General features: G+C 41.3%; 1 protein-coding gene across 3 annotated transcripts in view; it reads right to left on the bottom strand.

The window, feature by feature from the left end:
- The window catches only part of NDC1 (NDC1 transmembrane nucleoporin), a 51,377-nt gene extending 39,017 nt beyond the window's left edge, over positions 1 to 12,360 (bottom strand). For all 3 annotated transcript variants that reach the window (XM_070405167.1, XM_070405166.1, XM_070405165.1), the window contains exons 1-5: positions 12,281 to 12,360; positions 10,092 to 10,212; positions 7,389 to 7,490; positions 4,719 to 4,893; positions 2,843 to 2,981 (exon numbers count right to left, since the gene is read on the bottom strand). In XM_070405167.1, the coding sequence (XP_070261268.1) occupies positions 2,843 to 2,981; positions 4,719 to 4,893; positions 7,389 to 7,490; positions 10,092 to 10,212; positions 12,281 to 12,337 (594 nt within the window). In that variant the 5' untranslated portion in view covers positions 12,338 to 12,360. The remainder of the gene's footprint in view (positions 1 to 2,842; positions 2,982 to 4,718; positions 4,894 to 7,388; positions 7,491 to 10,091; positions 10,213 to 12,280) is intronic.
- Between the last annotated feature and the right edge of the window lie 7,204 nt (positions 12,361 to 19,564).

The following is a 19,564-nucleotide window of genomic DNA, read 5'->3' on the forward strand; positions in this document are numbered from 1 at the left end:
ATTGGGGCCAATCCTTTTTTAAGGAATTTCAGAAGCTAAAGTACAATAAAATTTATAGAACTTAGGTAGAAGTTATATCTTCCTACCATGTCTGCCGATTCCTATAGTATCTTACAAAAAGCAGCCCATGTGAATACTTAGCCACTAACTGTACAACTTCAAGTTACATTGGCTTATTCAAACATTTTCCAAGTGTAAGATATGTAATTGCACTATTCTGTGTTGGTGCTTTTCCCCCCTTCCCCCCAAGCCCTCCCAACCAATAAAATTGGCATAGTTTTTGGACTATCCCTAATGTAGCTCTCACTTTAACCACAACTCACCGGGTACTGAGAGGCCAGGGAAGCAGGTTGACATTTCAGTAGATACGCTGAGAAAAGCTAATATACACTCTTCTTCCTCCCAGAATGAAGTGTTTTTCAATTCCCTATTGGGTTTCTTCTGTGGTTTGGCTATCAGCTACCCTTTACTGAATATTTACTATGTGCCAGGCTCTATCAATCTTATTTAATACTTTCAGTTTTGTTGGCCTAAAATTTCCAAGCCTGGTCTTGATGTGCATCCATTTCTTTGTCCTCTATTCCATGCTAATGTTCAACTTTTCCTTATCTATCATTAATGCACTGTTTTTAATAGTGTAGGCACATTTAAAGAAAAAAAATCTAATGAGCTAATGCAAATTGGCTAAAATTAATTTTTTTAAAAAGATCTAATTTTTTCTATTATACATGATATAAAAGAACTTACTGAATAATATGTACAATATAAACTATTTATGAAAACTCCACCCCACAAAATATGTTATCTATATAATAAAAGGGTAATATGCAAATTAACCCTAACAGCAGAATGACTGGGAATGACTGGTCATTATGACACACACTGACCACCAGGGGGCAGATGCTCAATGCAGGAGCTGCCCCCTGGTGGGCAGTGCGCTCCCACAGGAAGAGCTCTGCTCAGCCACAAGCCAGGCTGATGGCTGCCAGCAAAGCGGTGGTGGCAGGAGCCTCTCCTGCCTCCTCAGCAGTACTAAGGATGTCTGACTGCAGCTTAGGTCTGCTCCCTGCTGGCAAGTGGACATCCCCCGAAGGCTCCCGGGCTGCCAGAGGGATGTCTGACTGCCAGCTTGGGCCCGATCCCCCCAGGGAGCGGGCCTAAGCCAGAAGGTGGACATCCTCCGAGAAGTCCCAGACTGCAAGAGGGCATAGGCCGGGCTGAGGGACGCCCCTCCCCCACCCCCCCAGTGCACAAATTTTTGTGCACTGGGCCTCTAGTAGGTACATATATGTACAAATATACAGTATAGGGTCTGGAAGAATATATATCCTAAACCAGTCACTACCTCTAAGGCAAAGATGGAAACTGGTCACAGAGGTCAACGGAAACTTTCACTTTATCTATAGTACTTAAATAGTTTATAATAAAAAATGATACCACAATACTCTTGCAAAGGTGGCTGACAGGCAACACCCAAAATAAGGATGATGATGTTAATAATAACAACAATAATAGTGCTTGTTGCTGAAACCGGTTTGGCTCAGTGGATAGAGCATCAGCCTGCGGACTGAAAGGTCCCAGGTTCGATTCCGGTCAAGGGCATGTACCTGGGTTGCGGGCACATCCCCAGTGGGAGATGTGCAGGAGGCAGCTGATTGATGTTTCTCTCCCATCGATGTTTCTATCTATCTCTCTCCCTTCCTCTCTGTAAAAAATCAATAAAATATATTTTAAAAAATAATAATAATAGTGCTTGTTATTGCTTACATTAAAAAAAAAAAATGTGGCCCGCCCAGCAGGGTGTGGCTCAGCGGTTGAATGTTGACTCAGGAACCAAGAGGTCACTGGTTTGATTCCTAGTCAGGACATATGCCCAGATTGTGGGCTCGATCCCCAGTAGGGGGCATGCAGGAGGCAGCCAATCAATGATTCCCTCTCATCACTGATGTTTCTATCTTTCCCTCTCCCTTTCTCTCTGAAATCAATAAAAATAAAATAAAATAAAAAGTTTAGTTAAACCAAGAGTACCATAATCCACCACACTGTCCTACTTCATACTCTGAAGACACATTATTTGTTTACATATCCCTCTCTCAACTGACTGGGTTCTAGTGGGAAGAGGCTGGTTCTAATATGTTTGCTCCAAAGCCCAGTCCTCAGCCTGCCAGAGTGGGAATGAATCAAATAACAGCACAGTCAGGAAATCGTAGGAACAGGCTGGGAAGAGCCTTGATGCCACAGTGAGAAACTGCAAGAGATCGCTCTCTCACCTGCCAGAGGAGGTGGTTCCGAGTTCCAGAGACAGCTCCTCCCCAATTAGTAAACTTTTAAAAACCTAGCTGAAAAATAGTTTAAACTGTCCCACTCCAACCAATCAAAACTGCTTTAGTTATACACACCATGCCTTATTGTGAAAAGAATTTGAGACAGTAACTGACATATTCTATACTTACTTGCACATCCTTAAGCTCATGAAGTTCTTAGGTTCAAAAAGAAGCTGGCAGTTGCACAGAGGAACTTTGCATGAATGTCATCCTCATCCTCCCCCAGCCCTACTAGGTCACAGCAACTGCCACTACCTAGCAGGGAGGGAAAGAGTGGAGCAAAGCGGAATTTTGAGAGTGGCAGCAGGAAAGGTGGCTACAGCTCTCAAACACATGCTAAAGTCTCATGAGAACAAATCTCCTCTCCAAATGGCATTGTGAAGATCTAAGTTTTAAGTCCTAAGTTTTGCTGATCAAATCTTGAATGAATCAGGTGAGGCCAATTATATACACATACACCAATGCAATTTTAACTCTGCCAAATTCTGACATAAGGTAATGCTCAAATGATAGTTTACCTGTATGATGGGAAATGGAAGATAGTTCATGTTGTTAATAAAATACAGGAGGCTATAGCAATAGCCCATAAATGCTCCGGCCAGTAGGAAAAAAAGGTGATATTCGTTTAAGCAGGCTTGTGCAGCAGGGCCATCTAAGCTGAAGGGAAAAAGGTGAGTTATTAATTCAACAGTCAGGGACACATATCACTGTTTTAGGCTCAATATTTATTGAAAGCAACGTTCTGACTTAATCACTTAAGAAATGCCCCAAATTCTAAAAAGATGGTTTGTTTTAGGTAAGTGTGGGCAAAAGATTAACAAAACCCCTTTAGTTAACTGTCTAGATCTATCCCCTAGAAATCTGATAAGGGTAAGAATGTGTCTTGAGATATAAGCAATGCTACTTACAAACTGGAAAACTGCACCTGGACTAAGAGGAACTATAAATAAACTATATACACCCAGACACCACAACTCTGGCTTCTCTCTGTGTTGTCTCATAAACTGGGCAATCCCTCATAGGGACCCTTTTCACTGAAGAAAATGCATCACCATTAGGAAAAAAACTGCCTTATATGAGGGTAGCTGGGGCACAAAAGGAAATCAAGTATTCTGTAGTACTCATGAACATTGTTTTAAAGTCAGTGGAAAATAGAGAATTTAAGATTACTTCACTTAATCTTTTCTGATTTTTAAAGTCACGATATCAATTTGCAATTCTTATCAATGTTATGTGTTCAAGAACTGTATAAATTACAGTGAAAGCATTTTACTAGAGGGCTTAAAATTATTTTAGAATTTTTTCTTCATTTTTTTCTATACTATCCTTCTTCCAACTCCCATGTCAATGCCACCTCCTTGGCTCCTCAGGAGAATGAAATGGAGGAACCATCAGTCTCTGCTTTCTCCAAACCCAAGAAAAAGAAATCTTTTTCCAAGGAGGAGCCGGTGAGCAGTGATCCTGAAGAAACAGCTGGCAGCGGAAGTCTTCCCAAAAGGAAGCAATCTTTCCCCGAAGAAGAACCAGCTAGTGACCCTAAAGAAGCAGGTAACAGGAATGTGTCCAAGAAAAAGAGGACTTTCTGTCCAAGGACCAGCCAATCAGCAGTGGAGCTGAAGAAGCTGCTGGCAGGAAGAGCAGCAGTTCCAAGAAAAAATTCTAAACACATTTTCCTAGTAGGGTATTTCCCATCCCAACCCATCTCCAATACCTCAATAAAAACAAATTCAAAAGAAAAAAAATTGCCACCTTCTCTAAGAAGCTATGTCATCCCCCTGCTTCCTGAATTCCCCTCAGGTTTTTTGGTTTTTTTAAAATATATTTTATTGATTTTTTACAGAGAGGAAGGGAGAGAGAGAGTTAGAAACATCGATGAGAGAGAAACATGGGTCAGGTGCCTCCTGCACACCCCCTACTGGGGATGTGCCCACAACCAAGGTACATGCTCTTGACCGGAATCGAACCTGGGACTCTTCAGTCCACAGGCCGACGCTCTAGTCACTGAGCCAAACTGGTCAGGCTTCCCCTCAGGTTTTATCTGCACATCTCACTTTCTTCCTAGTACAACCTATTTCTCACACATTACTATTTCTCTATTACATCCATTGGGGTCCATGGGTTAAATCCCCTATTGTCCTCAACTCTCAAGGAGTCTATAGTCTATGTGTAAATCACTCTTATAAATCCAACAGCATCTAATATAGCACCATGCATAGAATAAATCTTTCTAAAAACTGTTGAATGCACAACATTAAAAACATTTGATGTATGTAAAAAAGCAGGTTTTATAGAAGTCTAGAAAGCAAACAATATCCATAAACTATTAAAATATACAAGTCATCTTTGGCTTAGTAACTAAATGAGATTCCTTAGGAAAAAAATATCTAATATTACCTCTCAGTACCAGTGCAGGGAACCACAAGAAAACTGTATCGGCCCTTGGTTATCACTGCAGCACACCAAGCCACCATCATTCCCATTGCGGCATGAATAAGTGAGTGCATGAGCTGCTGAGGATGAATGATTTTCCCTATCAGTTCCAGTCTGGAGCAGGGAATGGAAGGCACAACTGCAAACAGAACACATTAATGTGGCTTTATAATCTGCAGTATATGAGTACAGAAAAAGTCCTAGTTAAAAAATCTGTTAAGTTAAAATAATTTGAGAAAATATTAAATACAATGGGATGCACACAAAGAAAGAAAAACCAAAGGACCTAGAAAGATGAAATATAAGGGTAGTATAAGTAACATTTTCCTTTCTTTTTAAAATTTCCTAATAGCTCAAACAGTGCCTACACTGGAACTCTCCTGTCATAAAAAAAATATTTTTTTTAAAAATAGTGCTTGCCCTCTAGCAAGTTATATTTGCATTTTGAAGATTAGCAATATACAGTCCATCTGTGAAAAATAAATCACGAACTAGGTAAACATTGACAACACTGAATACAAAAGTAAATATTTATATGGGAATTTCTAATACCCTTTTTAAAAATATTTTTTTTATTGAGTTTAGAGATAGGGAGAGGAAGAGACAGAAACATCAATGATAAGACAGAATCATCGATCAGCTGCCCCCTTCACCACCCTCACCACCCCCGACTGGAGATTGAGCCCGCAACACAGTGATGTGCTCTGACCAGAATTGAACCGCAACCTCCGGGTTCATAGGTCCACACTCAAACACTGAACCACACGGGCCAGGCTCTAATACCTTTTTGTTAATCCAAAGTTTTCTAGAAGTGAGCTGGGGGAGGTGAGTGTGGGTATGAGGTGAGGGATGTTGACCACTGAAACAACGATTACAGGGTTCCCTAACCTATCTATGTAGGCATTCTTCTTTCAATATACTCAAAGTGAAGAGGCTGCAGAGATGGAAAAGTGTGAAGGGAAAGGGCCTAGGTGCTTGACCCTTGGGGAAGAGGTTGCTATCACCTCTCCCTCTCCACAAGACATGCCTACAAAGGGCAGTGTGAAAGAACACATGCTATAAGCCAAGGAGTCCTGTACATGGTTTGAATAGAAAAAAGATCCGTCAGCTAGTGAGGGATTAGGAAAGCAAAGGAAAAGGGTATGTATTGTAACATCCAAAATAGGATTTGAAATTTTATACCATATCTAACAAGAAACTACAAAGAGCTAAAAAGAGGATGACAGTCTAGTTAAAACAAGTAGTGTGAGAAAAAGCTTCTTATTGTATCTTAAGGAGATACAATAAGAAGGAATCTAAAAAGCAAGAGTGAGACAAGAAACTGAGGGGAAAAAATGCTCTGGAATTTAGCAGGTGATTATCCCAATGTAAAACATAGTATTTTTAAGTTTTTGAGAAACTCTTAGAACTATAGACTTTTATATTTGAGAAATATCTAAGAAATCACCTGTTCTAATCTCCTACCCTATAAAGACATCCTATATAATAAAAGGCTAATATGCAAATCGACTGAACGGCGGAATGACCGGTTGCTATGACACACGGGGCAGACGCTCAACGCAGAAGCTGCCCCCGGGTGGTCGTGCGCTCCCACAGGGGGAGCGCCATTCAGCCAGAAGCCGGGCTCACAGCTGGCAAGTACAGCGGCGGTGGCAGGAGCCTCTCCCACCTCTGTGGCAGCGCTAAGGATGTCCAACTGATGGCTTAGGCCTGCTCCCCTCATGGACAGGGAGCAGGCCTAAGCCATCAGTTGGACATCCCCCAAGGGCTCCTGGACTATGAGAGGGCGCAGGCCTGGCTGAGGGATGCCCTGCCTTGAGTACATGAATTTCGTGCACCAGGCCTCTAGTTACTTTTATAATACACAAGAGCCAGATGCACGAAATTCATGCAAGAGTAGGCCTTCCTTCCCCTGGTTGCTGGCACTGGCTTCCCTCCAGCACCCAGGACCCAGGCTTCCCTCCAGCCACTGGCAGGCACCCAGGACCTGGGCTTCCCTCTGACCGCCGGCAGACACCTGGAACCCAGGCTTCCCTTGCAGCCCCAGCTTCCCCGGAAGGAGGTCTGGTCTAATTAGCATATTATACTTTTATTATTATAGATATGCTGAATCACAACTTGAACATCAGCTATGAACCATTAAAAGATCTAAATTGTTTTATTGTGGTAAAATACACTTAAAGTTTATTGTTTTGACCATTTTTAAGTGTACAGTTCTGTGGCATAAGTACATTCACATTGTTGTGCAAACATCACCATCATCCATCTCCAGACTTTCCCATTTTCCCCAGCTGAACCTCTGTCCCCATTAAACAATTCCCAAACCCTCCTCCTCAAAGCCCTGGGCAACCACCATTCTAATTTCTGTCTCTATGAATTAGACTACTTCAGGTAGCTCCTAAGTGGAATCATATAATATTTGTCTGCAGAGGTCAAAATACTTTCTTTAGAAGAGAAATTAGCACTCAAATTTTAAGATAAAGCATTCAAAGCATATGATTCTGCATACCATTTGTAAAACTTTAACATAAAACACAGCCCCTATTATACACACTCATATACAAAATGCATTGAGTATGCCCTTAATAAAATAAATTCAGACATTTTTAAGATAATTAACTTTTGAAAACTCACCTGAATAGAACTCCACATTGAAAATACTTATTATTATTATTACCACCGACAGCAGCAGGAAGTAGAAGATTACATAGGAACTATATAGATCATTGAAAGAATCTAAAACAGAAGAAAGAGAAATTACTAAAGATCATTCAGTCGTGTAGTTATATTCAGTATACTGCAACAAAAAAGGGGCTTGAATCACAACTCTAATTTTAATTTTAAAGTTACCTTTCTTTAAGAATGTCCTCATACACTGCTGACAAGACCTATAGGATATCCACTCAAGAACTACAATGTGAGTTATTTGGACCAAGCTCTGGGTCCTTTAAAATCTTATATAATAAAGATGTAATATGCAAGTGGTCGTTACACTGTGAAGCGTAATGACCGACCACGTAACAACCGGATCAGCAGGAGGGTCGGGCAGCAAGCTACAAGCGGGTGGCAGAGAGCTACAAGAGGGGCAGGGTAGCAAGCTGGGGGGGGGGGGGGGGGGGGTGGGGAGGCGCGGGGGTAGCTACTGGAGGGCGGCAGCGAGCTACTGGCGAGCTATTGGCGCACGGATTCCTGCGCAGGGCTACTAGCTATATTGTAATTTCTTTTAGATAAACCAGATGTTAACATCAAACAACATACTACCATATGCAAATATATTTCATCATGTGAAACTAAAATACCACATTTAGTAATATACCAACAAGTTTCTTTGTAAAATGTAAATATTTTTCAGATTTCTTCCTACAAGATGCAATTAGCCCTATAGCTAAAAAAGTAACATTTCTGGAAATAGTATAATCCATAAATCATCTAAATTAGCTGAAAACAATGAGGATATCCCAGTGAAATACTAATACATTCACATTTTAGAGTAGTTCATCAATAATTCATTTAAAAAATATGGGAAACTTTAAAATATGTATGTATTATGCCTAAAAACATGAACAAAAGAAATAAAAACAGCAAGGACATATGCTTGCTGAATAGATTAACACAATTATAAAACCAATTATTTTTAAAAGTATAATTCATTGACTAAAATTAATAAAAAATATTTATTAAGCATCCACAATTAAACACAAACATTGTACTGCTAAAAGAAAGAATTGATCCATGTTATTGGAAATAAGTAAGGAAAGAGTACAACTTTTCTGGAAAGACTTTGTGAAGCAAAAGCTGAAGAGGACAATTAACATTTGATGGGAAAAAATAGCATAAATCAAATCCAATTTATGAGATTGGTGAGAAAGTGCTATTAGGATTAAAGAATACTTGGTCATGAAATGGCAAAAAGTTTTTATCCTAAATTCCAATTCTGAACAACTGATAATGGCTCTAGATTACAATACTGAATATTCTGAGATTGTGACTAGACAGCCAAGATCAAAAGATCAATGAGTAATACAGATTCTGGCAAAGTGGAGAGAGAAGTACTTGCCATCCCTGCAATGGTTTATGGCCTAATCTCATCTGACCTATGGGATCCATACAAGAAGTGATTGATATGTCTCAACAAAAAAATTAACATGACTTTAATTCTTTAGCAGCAACATCTCCAAAGGCCACTAAGTAAAGCTTTGAACTCCTTGAAAATTGACATTTTCTTCTGAAAAATTAATTTAACAACACACTTCTCACTTTCCAAAGCAAAAGAAATTTATTGTTATTGTTGTTGAAGAGGATATAAAAAGTATTTCAAGAGTATTTGTGCTTCTTAGCCTTAAGCAAGGTTTTAAAGACTTCAAAACCTAGGCTGGCAACATTTCTCTCTTTTTATTTTATTTTTTAATTCTAGTATAGAATTAAAAATAAAAAAATCCTAGTGCATAGTAAAAACACTGGTTCTGAAGTCAGAGGCCAATGTTCAAATCCTACCTCAGTTACTCACCAGCTGTATCTCTGAAGCCTTTAGCCTGAGTCTCAGTTTCCTCATCTATAAAGTAGGGTTAATACCTCTTTATTACACAGGGTTGTAGGAAGAATAAGAGGCAATCTACTTCAGGTGCTTAGCACAGTGCCTGGCACACAGTTGATAGTGATAATTGATAGCCCCTCATCAATCCTCGCATTTAACTCTATGTTCTTTAGTTTTTAACTCTTTCCTCCTTTTCTCTCTTCTCATCATTCTTCCTTATTAGCCACAATATAGAAATAGAGTATTCCTAATTTTAGACAGGTTTTTTAAGAGATATCTCATATTTCTATCCACAATATTTAAATAGATAAAAGGAACAGTTCTCCTTAAAAAGACAATCTCAATAAAGCTGTAATAAAGAAGAGACAAACAAATAAACAAAAATTAAGTTTTCCTTTACATGGTCTTCTAATGATTTTTTTCATGTGATAATAAAGTCTCTGAGTTTTACTAATCCTATTATTATACTAGAGGCCCGATGCACTAAATTTGTGCAAGAGTAGGCCTTCCTTCCCCCGGCTGCTGGCACTGGCTTCCCTCCAGCACCTGGAACCTGGGCTTCCCTCGCAGCCCCTGCTTTGTCTGGAAGGTTGTCTGGAAGGACGTCGGTCTAGTTAGCATACTACGCTTTTATTATTATAGATAATGAAAAGGTGTAAGTTAGGAAGGAATGCCTTAAGATTACCGCAGTAACTATTTTGCTAAGTAAGCGGTAATTAAAAACAAATTTGGAACATAATGCAATTTTTATGTTGAAAAGTAGGTCCTGTACATTTGTTTTCCCCAAATTGAGTATCACTTACCAGACAGCCACTGTATAGGATGCAATAAATCAATGCTGTTGAAGATTATAAATACTGTGGTACAGATGGGTAGAAGCAGCACTGACCACACAATACTTGTAACTATCCTCCATCCCAAAACCTGTAACAAACAAAATCAACAAAATCATTCAATCATGAAGTCAGTTAAACTATTTCAGTTATGCAAATCCTATCTTTTCATACAGGATGCTAATCACTAATATTTATACCCAGATCATAGTCTGTGCAGGTATACATAAACCTCAATGGTTATTACTATTAATAACTTTAATTTACACACCACTGTAGAATCTTGTATTATCAGTGAACTTATGGTTATGTCTGTCCAGAGTCAGGTGCCACACTAAATATCGGGGAGGGGGGGAGGGGCAGAATTACAACTGTATTTCACAGCAATTAATACTTGTCTAAGTTTAATTGACAGATATATCAACATCTAAAAGCTATATATTTTATGGGAACCATCTGTCTACTGCAATGGTGTTTACGATTACTAGATACCTATTCCCTACTGGGCAACTGACACATGGTATTCAGTCTGAATTACCAGTGCCTACCACGTAGGAGGCACAAGATTTACTTTTGAATAAGTGAATAAAAAAGCAAAGTGAATACTGAAGGGTTCTAAGCATGACGATCGGATTTATATTTTGGGCGGTAAAACACCCTGTGTTTGTAACCTGGCTAGGATGAAGATGGATCAGACGGGGCAACGCCAAAACAGGAGGCAGTCCACACAACCGCCCAAGCCAAAGGTTACAGTCAGTGTCTGAGGGAAGGCAGCGGCAAGGGGAAAGGAGGCTTAAAGGGGGAAATGGATCCACGTCTGTGAAACACGTTATACAGGACAGTGGTGATTGATCCCAGGGGCAGTAAAGAACAGGTAAGACTTCAAGACTCAAAAGCTCTTAGCTTGGGATACAGGGTAGATGGCGGTACCGCTGGGGCAGCCCAAAAGGGATATTACTCCTTATCTCTGTCCTGCACAGAACGGATGCAGGACAGGAGGTATCAGCTAGGAAGTACTTGCTCATCTCAGCTGCACAGCACACACATTCCTCTAACACAGTGGTTCTCAACCTTCCTAATGCCACGACCCTTTAATACAGTTCCTCTTGTTGTGGTGACCCCCAACCATAAAATTATTTTCGTTGCTACTTCATAACTGTAATTTTGCTACTGTTATGAATCGTAATGTAATTATATAGGGTGTCCCAAAATTCACGCAAGAAGTAATTTTGATAGAAAACACAGGTTTATAATTAAAAATTGTAAATTTTTTATTGATTCATAAAGTATACAGTATAGGGTTGTGTATGGAATAGCACATCGGGTAAATGGCCTCCACGGCTTTGCTGGCACACACGCAAAGCCGTGGTCTTCATTGGTCTTCGCTGTCCCTGCTCCTGGGCCATAATTGGTACTTGGTAATGCTTATCAAATTGAAGGGATTGACATCAAAGGGCAACAGATATTAGAATCTGATTCAATAAACCAAGTAAAATTAGGCTTTTATTTTTTGTTATTGTTGTTAATGCTCACGCAAAATTCAAATCTTGCGTGAATTTTGGGCACCCTAGATACATATGTGTTTTCCGATGGTCTTAGGCGACCCCTGTGAAGGGGTCGCGACCCACAGGTTGAGAACCGCTGCTCTAGCAGTTAACAAGGAGCACCTGTCCCGTGTACCTAGCCCACCCCAGCCTCTGCTGAGTGCGCCATTCACATTCTCTCCAACTCTTCGCATTCTAATCCCGGGACCGACCAGTTATTTATGTTGCACCTCCTAGGCACATCACCACTGCGTCCACTCCTCCCCATTCCCGGCATGAGTGCCAGCAGGTCAGCCCTCCCACTCCGACCAGTTTCCACTCTGGACTCCCCTTTCACCCCCGAACAAGTTGGCACTCGGGACACCCGCACCCATACACCCGGCACCCAGCTTTCCGAGCACACTCCTCCCACCCAGTAACGAGCTTCCACTCACATCGCCCCGACAGCCCTGTCATAAGCTCCCCTTTAGGAGGTCCCTTCCCCACGCGCTCCCCACGCTACCCCCGGCCGGTCCCTCCCCCGCCCAGCACGCACGCGCGGTCAGCGCCAAGGCCCCGCAGCCCCCGCGGCCCCCACTGCGGTCCCGCGCACAGCACAGCGAACGCAGCACTCACGCGCCACAAGATGTCCCGCGACCCGCCGGCGCAGGGCCAACTCCCAACCGTGGCCATGGTGATGGCGGGGCCCGCTCTGAGGGGAGCAGGAGACGGCGAGCCTGCCCGCCTCCGTGGTTCAAAGAGAGGAAGGCCCCAGGAGGACCCCGTTGGGGCTGCCTGAAACGCTGCCTGAGCGAAGCCCGGCCCAGGACCCAACCCATCTCTCCGAGATTTCGTCTGGACAGGCCCAGCAGGCCAGGATTCCCCCGCAGACACGCGTCCCAAAGGGGCCCGGGACGCCAGAACTCGCCCTCGGGAATCGAAAAGGTCTCTCCGAAGCAGGGTCCGGCGAGGCACCAAAAATTGGGGGCGGTGCTGCTGCATGCTGGGAACTGTAGGCTCCCGGCCTCTGGAAGCAAGGACGAGCGTTGCATTCTGGGACTCGGAGTTCCAAAGTACAGCATGCTGGGAGACGAAGTCTTCCCGAAGGTACCTCGAGGCATGCCGGGAATCATAGTCCTTTATGAGACATACTAGAGGCCCGGTGCGCGATATTCCGATATTCGTGCACTGGGGGGGGGCGCGGGGTGGGGGGGTAGTTGGATGTTCCCTGAGGGGTCCTTAGTGCTGCCCAGGAGGCAGGAGAGGCTTCCACCATGCTGCTGCACTTGCCAGCTGCCAGCCCTGAGCCCAGCTTCCTGTGGGAGCACACTGACCACCAGGGGGCAGCGCCTGCGTTAAGTGTCTGCCCTCTGGTGGTCAGTGTGCGTCATAGCGACCGGTCATTCTGCCATTCGGTTGATTTGCTTATTAACCTTTTATTATATAGGATACAGTACTAGCCACAGTGTTGGTGGATCAAAATTCAACAGTTAGAAAGATCTGGCAACATGAATTGCCGATTTCTTCAGATTTTACTTTGACTGCCTGAAAATGAAATCAAAGGATGTTGTGGCCCTCTCCATGAAGGTACTCACTGATTTCACCAAAATGAAAAATTATCTTTCCCTAGAGGTACATTTGGTTTTGTAAAATCTGGTTTCTAATTCCATCCAGCTCAGCCACTTGGTAAGTGGAATATCTTACCCTTTTTAAGCCTCCATTTCATCCATAAAATAAGGATTTTTGAAAATGGCATTCAGTGATGTTGTGAAGATATACTAAAATACTATATAAATATTATCATTAATTTCCTGCTAATCAGGAAAAAGGCTTTTCACCAACCCAAGTCCAGTCAACATTCAGCACTCTTGCCCTAACCAGTTTGCCTTAGTGGATAGAGCGTCAGCCTGTGGGCTGAAGGGTCCCAGGTTCAATTCCGGTCAAGGGCATGTACCTTGGTTGTGGGCACATCCCCAGTAGGAGGTGTGCAGGAGGCAGCTGATCAATGTTTCTCTCTCATTGATGTTTCTAACTCTCTATCCCTCTCCCTTCCTCTCTGTAAAAAAAAAAAAAATCAATAAAATATATTTTTTAAAACATTCAGCACTCTAAAGACAGACAGATTCAGTGATTTCTCACTCTGAAGCTCATAGTCTATTGAGACAAATTGGCACCACACACACTGTTCTGCAACGTTTGCTACTGGTTTCCTGACTTGCTTTAGATTATATCATACTCACTTTCAAAAACATGTTAATATTACTCATATCTGAAGCAGGGCAGGACGAACTGGGAATATAAAGATAGATCAAGTCTCTGCCATGAAGAAACCTTCTATTTGGTGGAGGAGAAAGATTATAAAGAATCACACTAAATGAGTGTCCACAAATACACCTCAGGTTACTTTCATTAAGATCACCTGACTTAGTTCCTTTGCAGAGAGTGCTATAGTTGCTACCCTAGTGTCTATTCTCCCCTTTTTCCTTAGTAATAAGCCTCCTAATTTTTAACTAAACATGTGGCTACATGCAGCTAAGTGGATTCAGGTGACTGAGTTCAGGCCAATAAACTATAATCAAAGTATAGCATGGTAGTTCCCAGAGACACCCTCCCCCCCCTTAAAAGACAACTAGCACATGTTTTTTATTCCTTCTCAATTCCTTTCTCCATCCAACTGCATGGAACTTGGAGGCATTGCCTGGAGCTCTAGCACCATATTGGACCACAGGAAGAAGGTCATACTCTAGAGCAGCAGTTCTCAACCTGTGGGTCACGAACCCTTTGGGGGTCAAACGACCCTTTCACAAGGATCGCCTAAGACCATTGGAAAACACATATATAATTACATATTGTTTTTGTGATTAATCACTATGCTTTAATTATGTTCAGTTTGTAACAATGAAAATACATCCTGCATAGCAGATATTTACATTACGATTCATAACAGTGGCAAAATTACAGTTATGAAGTAGCAACAAAAATAATTTTATGGTTGGGGGTCACCACAACATGAGGAACTGTATTAAAGGGTCGCGGCATTAGGAAGGTTGAGAACCACTGCTCTAGAGTCTAAAGACAAAGTCAAGTGCTGAACTAAAAGGAGATTTAATTACCAGCAGTAACCATACCAATTCGGGGGGCTACCTGCCTTTACCTCCTAACATCATTTACCCAATAGATACAATTATTTATTGTTTAAGACACTTCTATCTCTATAACACTTACATAATGTGAAACCATCTTGTGCAATTACTTATTTATTGTCTATTTTCCCACTAGTATACAAGCTTCATGAGGGCAGGGATTTTGTCTATCTTATCATTGTTTCCAAAATGTCCCTAACATTAGTAGGTAGTCAATAAATGTTTATCACATGAACAAAAGAATGAATTAATGAAAGTAACTGCATCAGACAGTATCTATTCAGGACAACACACTTGGTTATTTAAATCAAAGAGGGATTTCACGTAGGGAACTGATAACAAATTATTGGAAGAGCTGAAAGAGCATAGGAGAGAAAGGACAGGGTTGAAGTAGCAAAAGGGAGAAGGGAGTTATTACCCAAATATCAGAAAATGCTAACTTCCTCTGCATGACAGCCCATGAGCCCACAAGCAATGCTGAGCTGCTGAAGGTAGTGCTGCTGCTGCTGTTAGAACCACACCATTGCTGTTGAGCAAGAACTGAGGAGCTAGTACCCTGTAGCTATTGAAACTACCACAAGTACCCACAACCACCTACAGTTGTTCTCTGAACCTTAGTTTATTCATCAATAATAAAACCAGTCTTGCAAGATTTTGTTTTCAAATTGTCTGGCACACAGTAGACATTCATTTTATCATAAATATTACTAGTAGAAAGATTACAGCTTTGGAGTCAAATAAACATGGGTCTGAATACTTGCTCTGCCACTTTGTAGGATATTAGGACCATCTTTATCTTTCTAAACTGATAGATTAAAAAACATTCTATCAGTTTAGAAAGATAATGAAAGCATGCCAGAAAAACATGTGCACTAAATAGGTGAAATTATAATCTAATCCTTCAAATTGGAAGTAAAATAAATTAAGAAAATCACACAAGATACGAAAGAACAATACTAATTAGTATTAGAAAAAATCACACTGTGAGACAGAACTAGGGGAATAGATATAAAGGAGAAATCATTCTAGAAATGAAGGTGGAACTAGAACAGTGATGGCGAACCTATGACACGAGTGTCAGAGGTGACACGCGAACTCATTTTTTGGGTTGATTTTTCTTTGTTAAATGGCATTTAAATATATAAAATAAATATCAAAAATATGTCTTTGTTTTACTATGGTTGCAAATATCAAAAAATTTCTATATGTGACACAGCACCAGAGTTAAGTTAGGGTTTTTCAAAATGCTGACATGCCGAGCTCAAAAGGTTCGCCATCACTGAACTAGAAGGAACTCAAGAACAAAGAAACACAACAGTAATCCTAGATAATAAAAGGCTAATATGCAAATTGTCTCCTCAGGAGTTCGACCAGGAGACCTGGAGTTTGATGGCTCGCTATGATGTGCGCTGACCACCAGGGGGTGGCGCGGAACATGACAGGCAATCAGCAGCGGTAGCAGGGCACTAAGGGAGCGAGGGAAGGAGGAGGCGGGGAGGCAGGAACCACATGTTGGCAGTGCATGGTGGCCAGGGAAGGGGGAGGTGGGGAGGCGGGGAACTGTGTGGTGGCGGTGCGTGGGTGGTGAGGGAAGGAGGAAGTGGGGAGGCAGGGAAGTTGATTGGCCCTGATCGCAGGTCAGGCCTAGGGACCCTACCCATGCTCAAATTTTGTGCACCGGGGCCTCTACTGCCATAATAAAGGAAGGACATTTTGTTGTTGTTAATCTTCACTTGAGGATATTTTCCATTCACTTTTTTTTTAGAGAGAATAGAAGGAATGGGGAGAGACAGAAAGAAACATCGATCATGGGTGCGAGAGAGACACATCAACTGGTTGCCTCCTGCATGGGCCCCGACTGGGGAGCTGGGGAACGAGCCTGCAACCACGGTATGTGCCCTTGACAGGAATTGAACCTGAGACCCTTCAGTCCTCAGGCTAATGCTCTAACCACTGAGCCAAACCGGTTAGGGCAGGAAGGGCATTTTTAAAAAAATATATTTTATTGCTTTTCCACAGAGAGGAATGGAGAGGGACAGAAAGCCAGAAACATCAATGAGAGAGAAACATCGATCAGCTGCCTCCTGCACACCCCCCACTGGGCACACGCCCCTGACCGGAATCGAACCTGGGACCCTTCAGTCCGCAGGCCTACGCTCCATCCACTGAGCCAAACCGGTTAGGGCAAGAACGGCATTTTTTAATCAAAAAGGAATAAAACAAGAAACTATAAGGATTTTTTAAAATTAGTAAGTAGAGAAGATAGGCAAAGAAGATCTAATCTATACTAATGAAAGGGTAATATGCTAATTAGACCAGACATCTTCCAGACAACCTTCCGGACATCCTTCCTGACAAAGCCAGGCCTGGGAGAAGCCTCCTGCCTATGGTCCCGGGCGCCTGCGGCTGCGGCAGCCTGGGAGAAGCCACCGGTGCGCCAGCTTATCAAAATCTTGCAGGATGAGAATTCTGTCTGGGTTTCCCCAAATTCCCTCAGCCCCTATTCACCCCTCTGTAAAGACACAGAACAAGTGAGGCCCCTTAAATAAAAATCAGAGGTCTCCAGCAACGGTGGGCCTCTCTCATCACAGTCATTTGGACTGGATGGCATTTGAGTGTTTATCTAGGCACCATGACAGGGAACACACAAGCTCAAGTCATGATCTCTGCCCTTAAATAATTCACAATCTTATTAGAGCAAGTGGATGATAAAAGTGCAGGAATGACATCAGAATGTAAGGCAACAATACAGAGAGGAACAGAGGCAATTGTTAGGGTGATTTTCCAACAATTAGTACATAGAACTTGTGCTATGAATTAAATTTAAAAAAATATGTGTGGAAGTAGCTACTTCGTGAGTATGGCATCCCTTCCTATTTTAAAGGAAGCTGAGTTCCTTGTGAACTGTGTAATATGCTATGATATTTGAGGCACAGAACAGGAGATGCCCTAAGGGTACTATGCTTTGATATTTGAGACATTCTTTATTGTTCAATGTGATTTATTTCTGTATGCCTCAGTTTTGAAAGAGTTAAATTACTAGAATAATACATCTTGCTATAAAATATTACTAGAAAATCAAATGATCAGGTGACATTTATTGTTATTTTCTATAAATGAACACAATCTCTGGTATGCTAAAGTGATAGGTATTATAGAAATATTCAGATAGGGAGACCTACAGGCTTGATTACAAGTGAGGTTTACTATCACAACCCAAATTTATTAATTTAAAAAAAAGCAGGGAGTTAACTAGAAACTGAACCAAATATAAACCCTTGAAGGGCAAATGTATATTGGATAAATTTTGCTATTACAAGAGCAACAAGAATTCAGAGGCAAGAATGCGAAGCAGATTGCATCCACTCTAAGTTACTGCTAAAGAAAAAGAATGGTATACTATGAAAACACTTAATACAGATTATAAAGAGATTTATTCAAAGAGGATTTCCTAGAGTAGGTGGTATTTCAGTTAATTTTTTTAAATGCGAAGAGGTTAGCTAGATAAGAAAAAGGTGTAGGGGTCCCAGATTGGAGAGGGTGCAGGCCGGGCTGAGGGATCCCTTCCCCTACACGAATTTTGTGCACCGGGCCTCTAGTCTATATATATAAAAGCCTAAGCGAACAGCCAACTGGCCAGTAGCTATCATGCGCACTGACCACCAGGGGGCAGACGCTCAACCCAGGAGCTGCCAAGCTGCAGTGACTTGGCAGCTGCAGTTCTTGGGTGTCGCACCTGGAACCAGAGAGGAGAGAGCCTGATTCCGGGGTGCGTCACCCGAGAACCACTCTCTTGCAATCCGGGACCCCTCGGGGAATGTAAGAGAGCAGGTTTTGGCCCGATCCCCACAGGCCAGGCCAAGGGACTCCATCAGTGCACAAATCCGTGCACCAGGGCCTCAAGTATATGAATGGGAGTCCCTGAAAAATCTACTCTCATTTTAAACTACCACTCTCCCAACACGGTATAAGGATATGAGAATTACTTTTTATTCTCAAATTGTTCTAATATTAATAAGTCATCATTTTCCTAAAGTTTTCATTTCAAAATCTTCATTTTTTTGTAGTTCTACCACATTTGAAATGTTTATTTTGTCTTTTTTTTCATTTTTAATTACTTTATTTTTTTTACAGTATACAAAATAAATCTAGTACTAGATTGTAGATATAAAATAATTGGCTATTTACATGCAATAAACATTAATATTTTAAGAAAAGTGATTTTAAATATATTACATGCAAAAACAATATTTCAAGAAAAAAATTTAAATATAATATTACTAAAACTGTACTAACATAGTATAATATCACAAAAGTTATAGGAAATATTAAAAATCTTCAAATAACAGGATTACTTCTATTATATTCTAAAATATTTTTTTCTCTGGCTCTATTTTTCTTCATCAGTTTATGTTGTTCATTATATTCCACAAATGAGTGAGATCATGTGATATTTATCTTTCTCCGACTGGCTTATTTCACTTAGTATAATGCTCTCCAGGTCCATCCATGCTGTTGCAAATGGTAAGAGTTCCTTCTTTTTTACAGCAGTGTAGTATTCCATTGTATAGATGTACCACAGTTTTTTAATCCACTCATCTGCTGATGGGCACTTAGGCTGTTTCCAAATCTTAGCAATTGTAAATTGTGCTGCTATGAACATAGGGGTACATCTGTTCTAGTAGGTGTTTCTGATTTCTTGGGATATATTCCTAGAAGTGGAATTACTGGGTCAAATGGGAGTTCAATTTTTAATTTTTTGAGGAAACTCCATACT

This window comes from Myotis yumanensis, unplaced genomic scaffold (assembly GCF_028538775.1).
Source record: "Myotis yumanensis isolate MYYU_CA2020_CCGP unplaced genomic scaffold, mMyoYum1.0.hap1 SCAF_2, whole genome shotgun sequence".
In the NCBI taxonomy this organism is placed as follows: Eukaryota; Metazoa; Chordata; class Mammalia; order Chiroptera; family Vespertilionidae; genus Myotis; species Myotis yumanensis.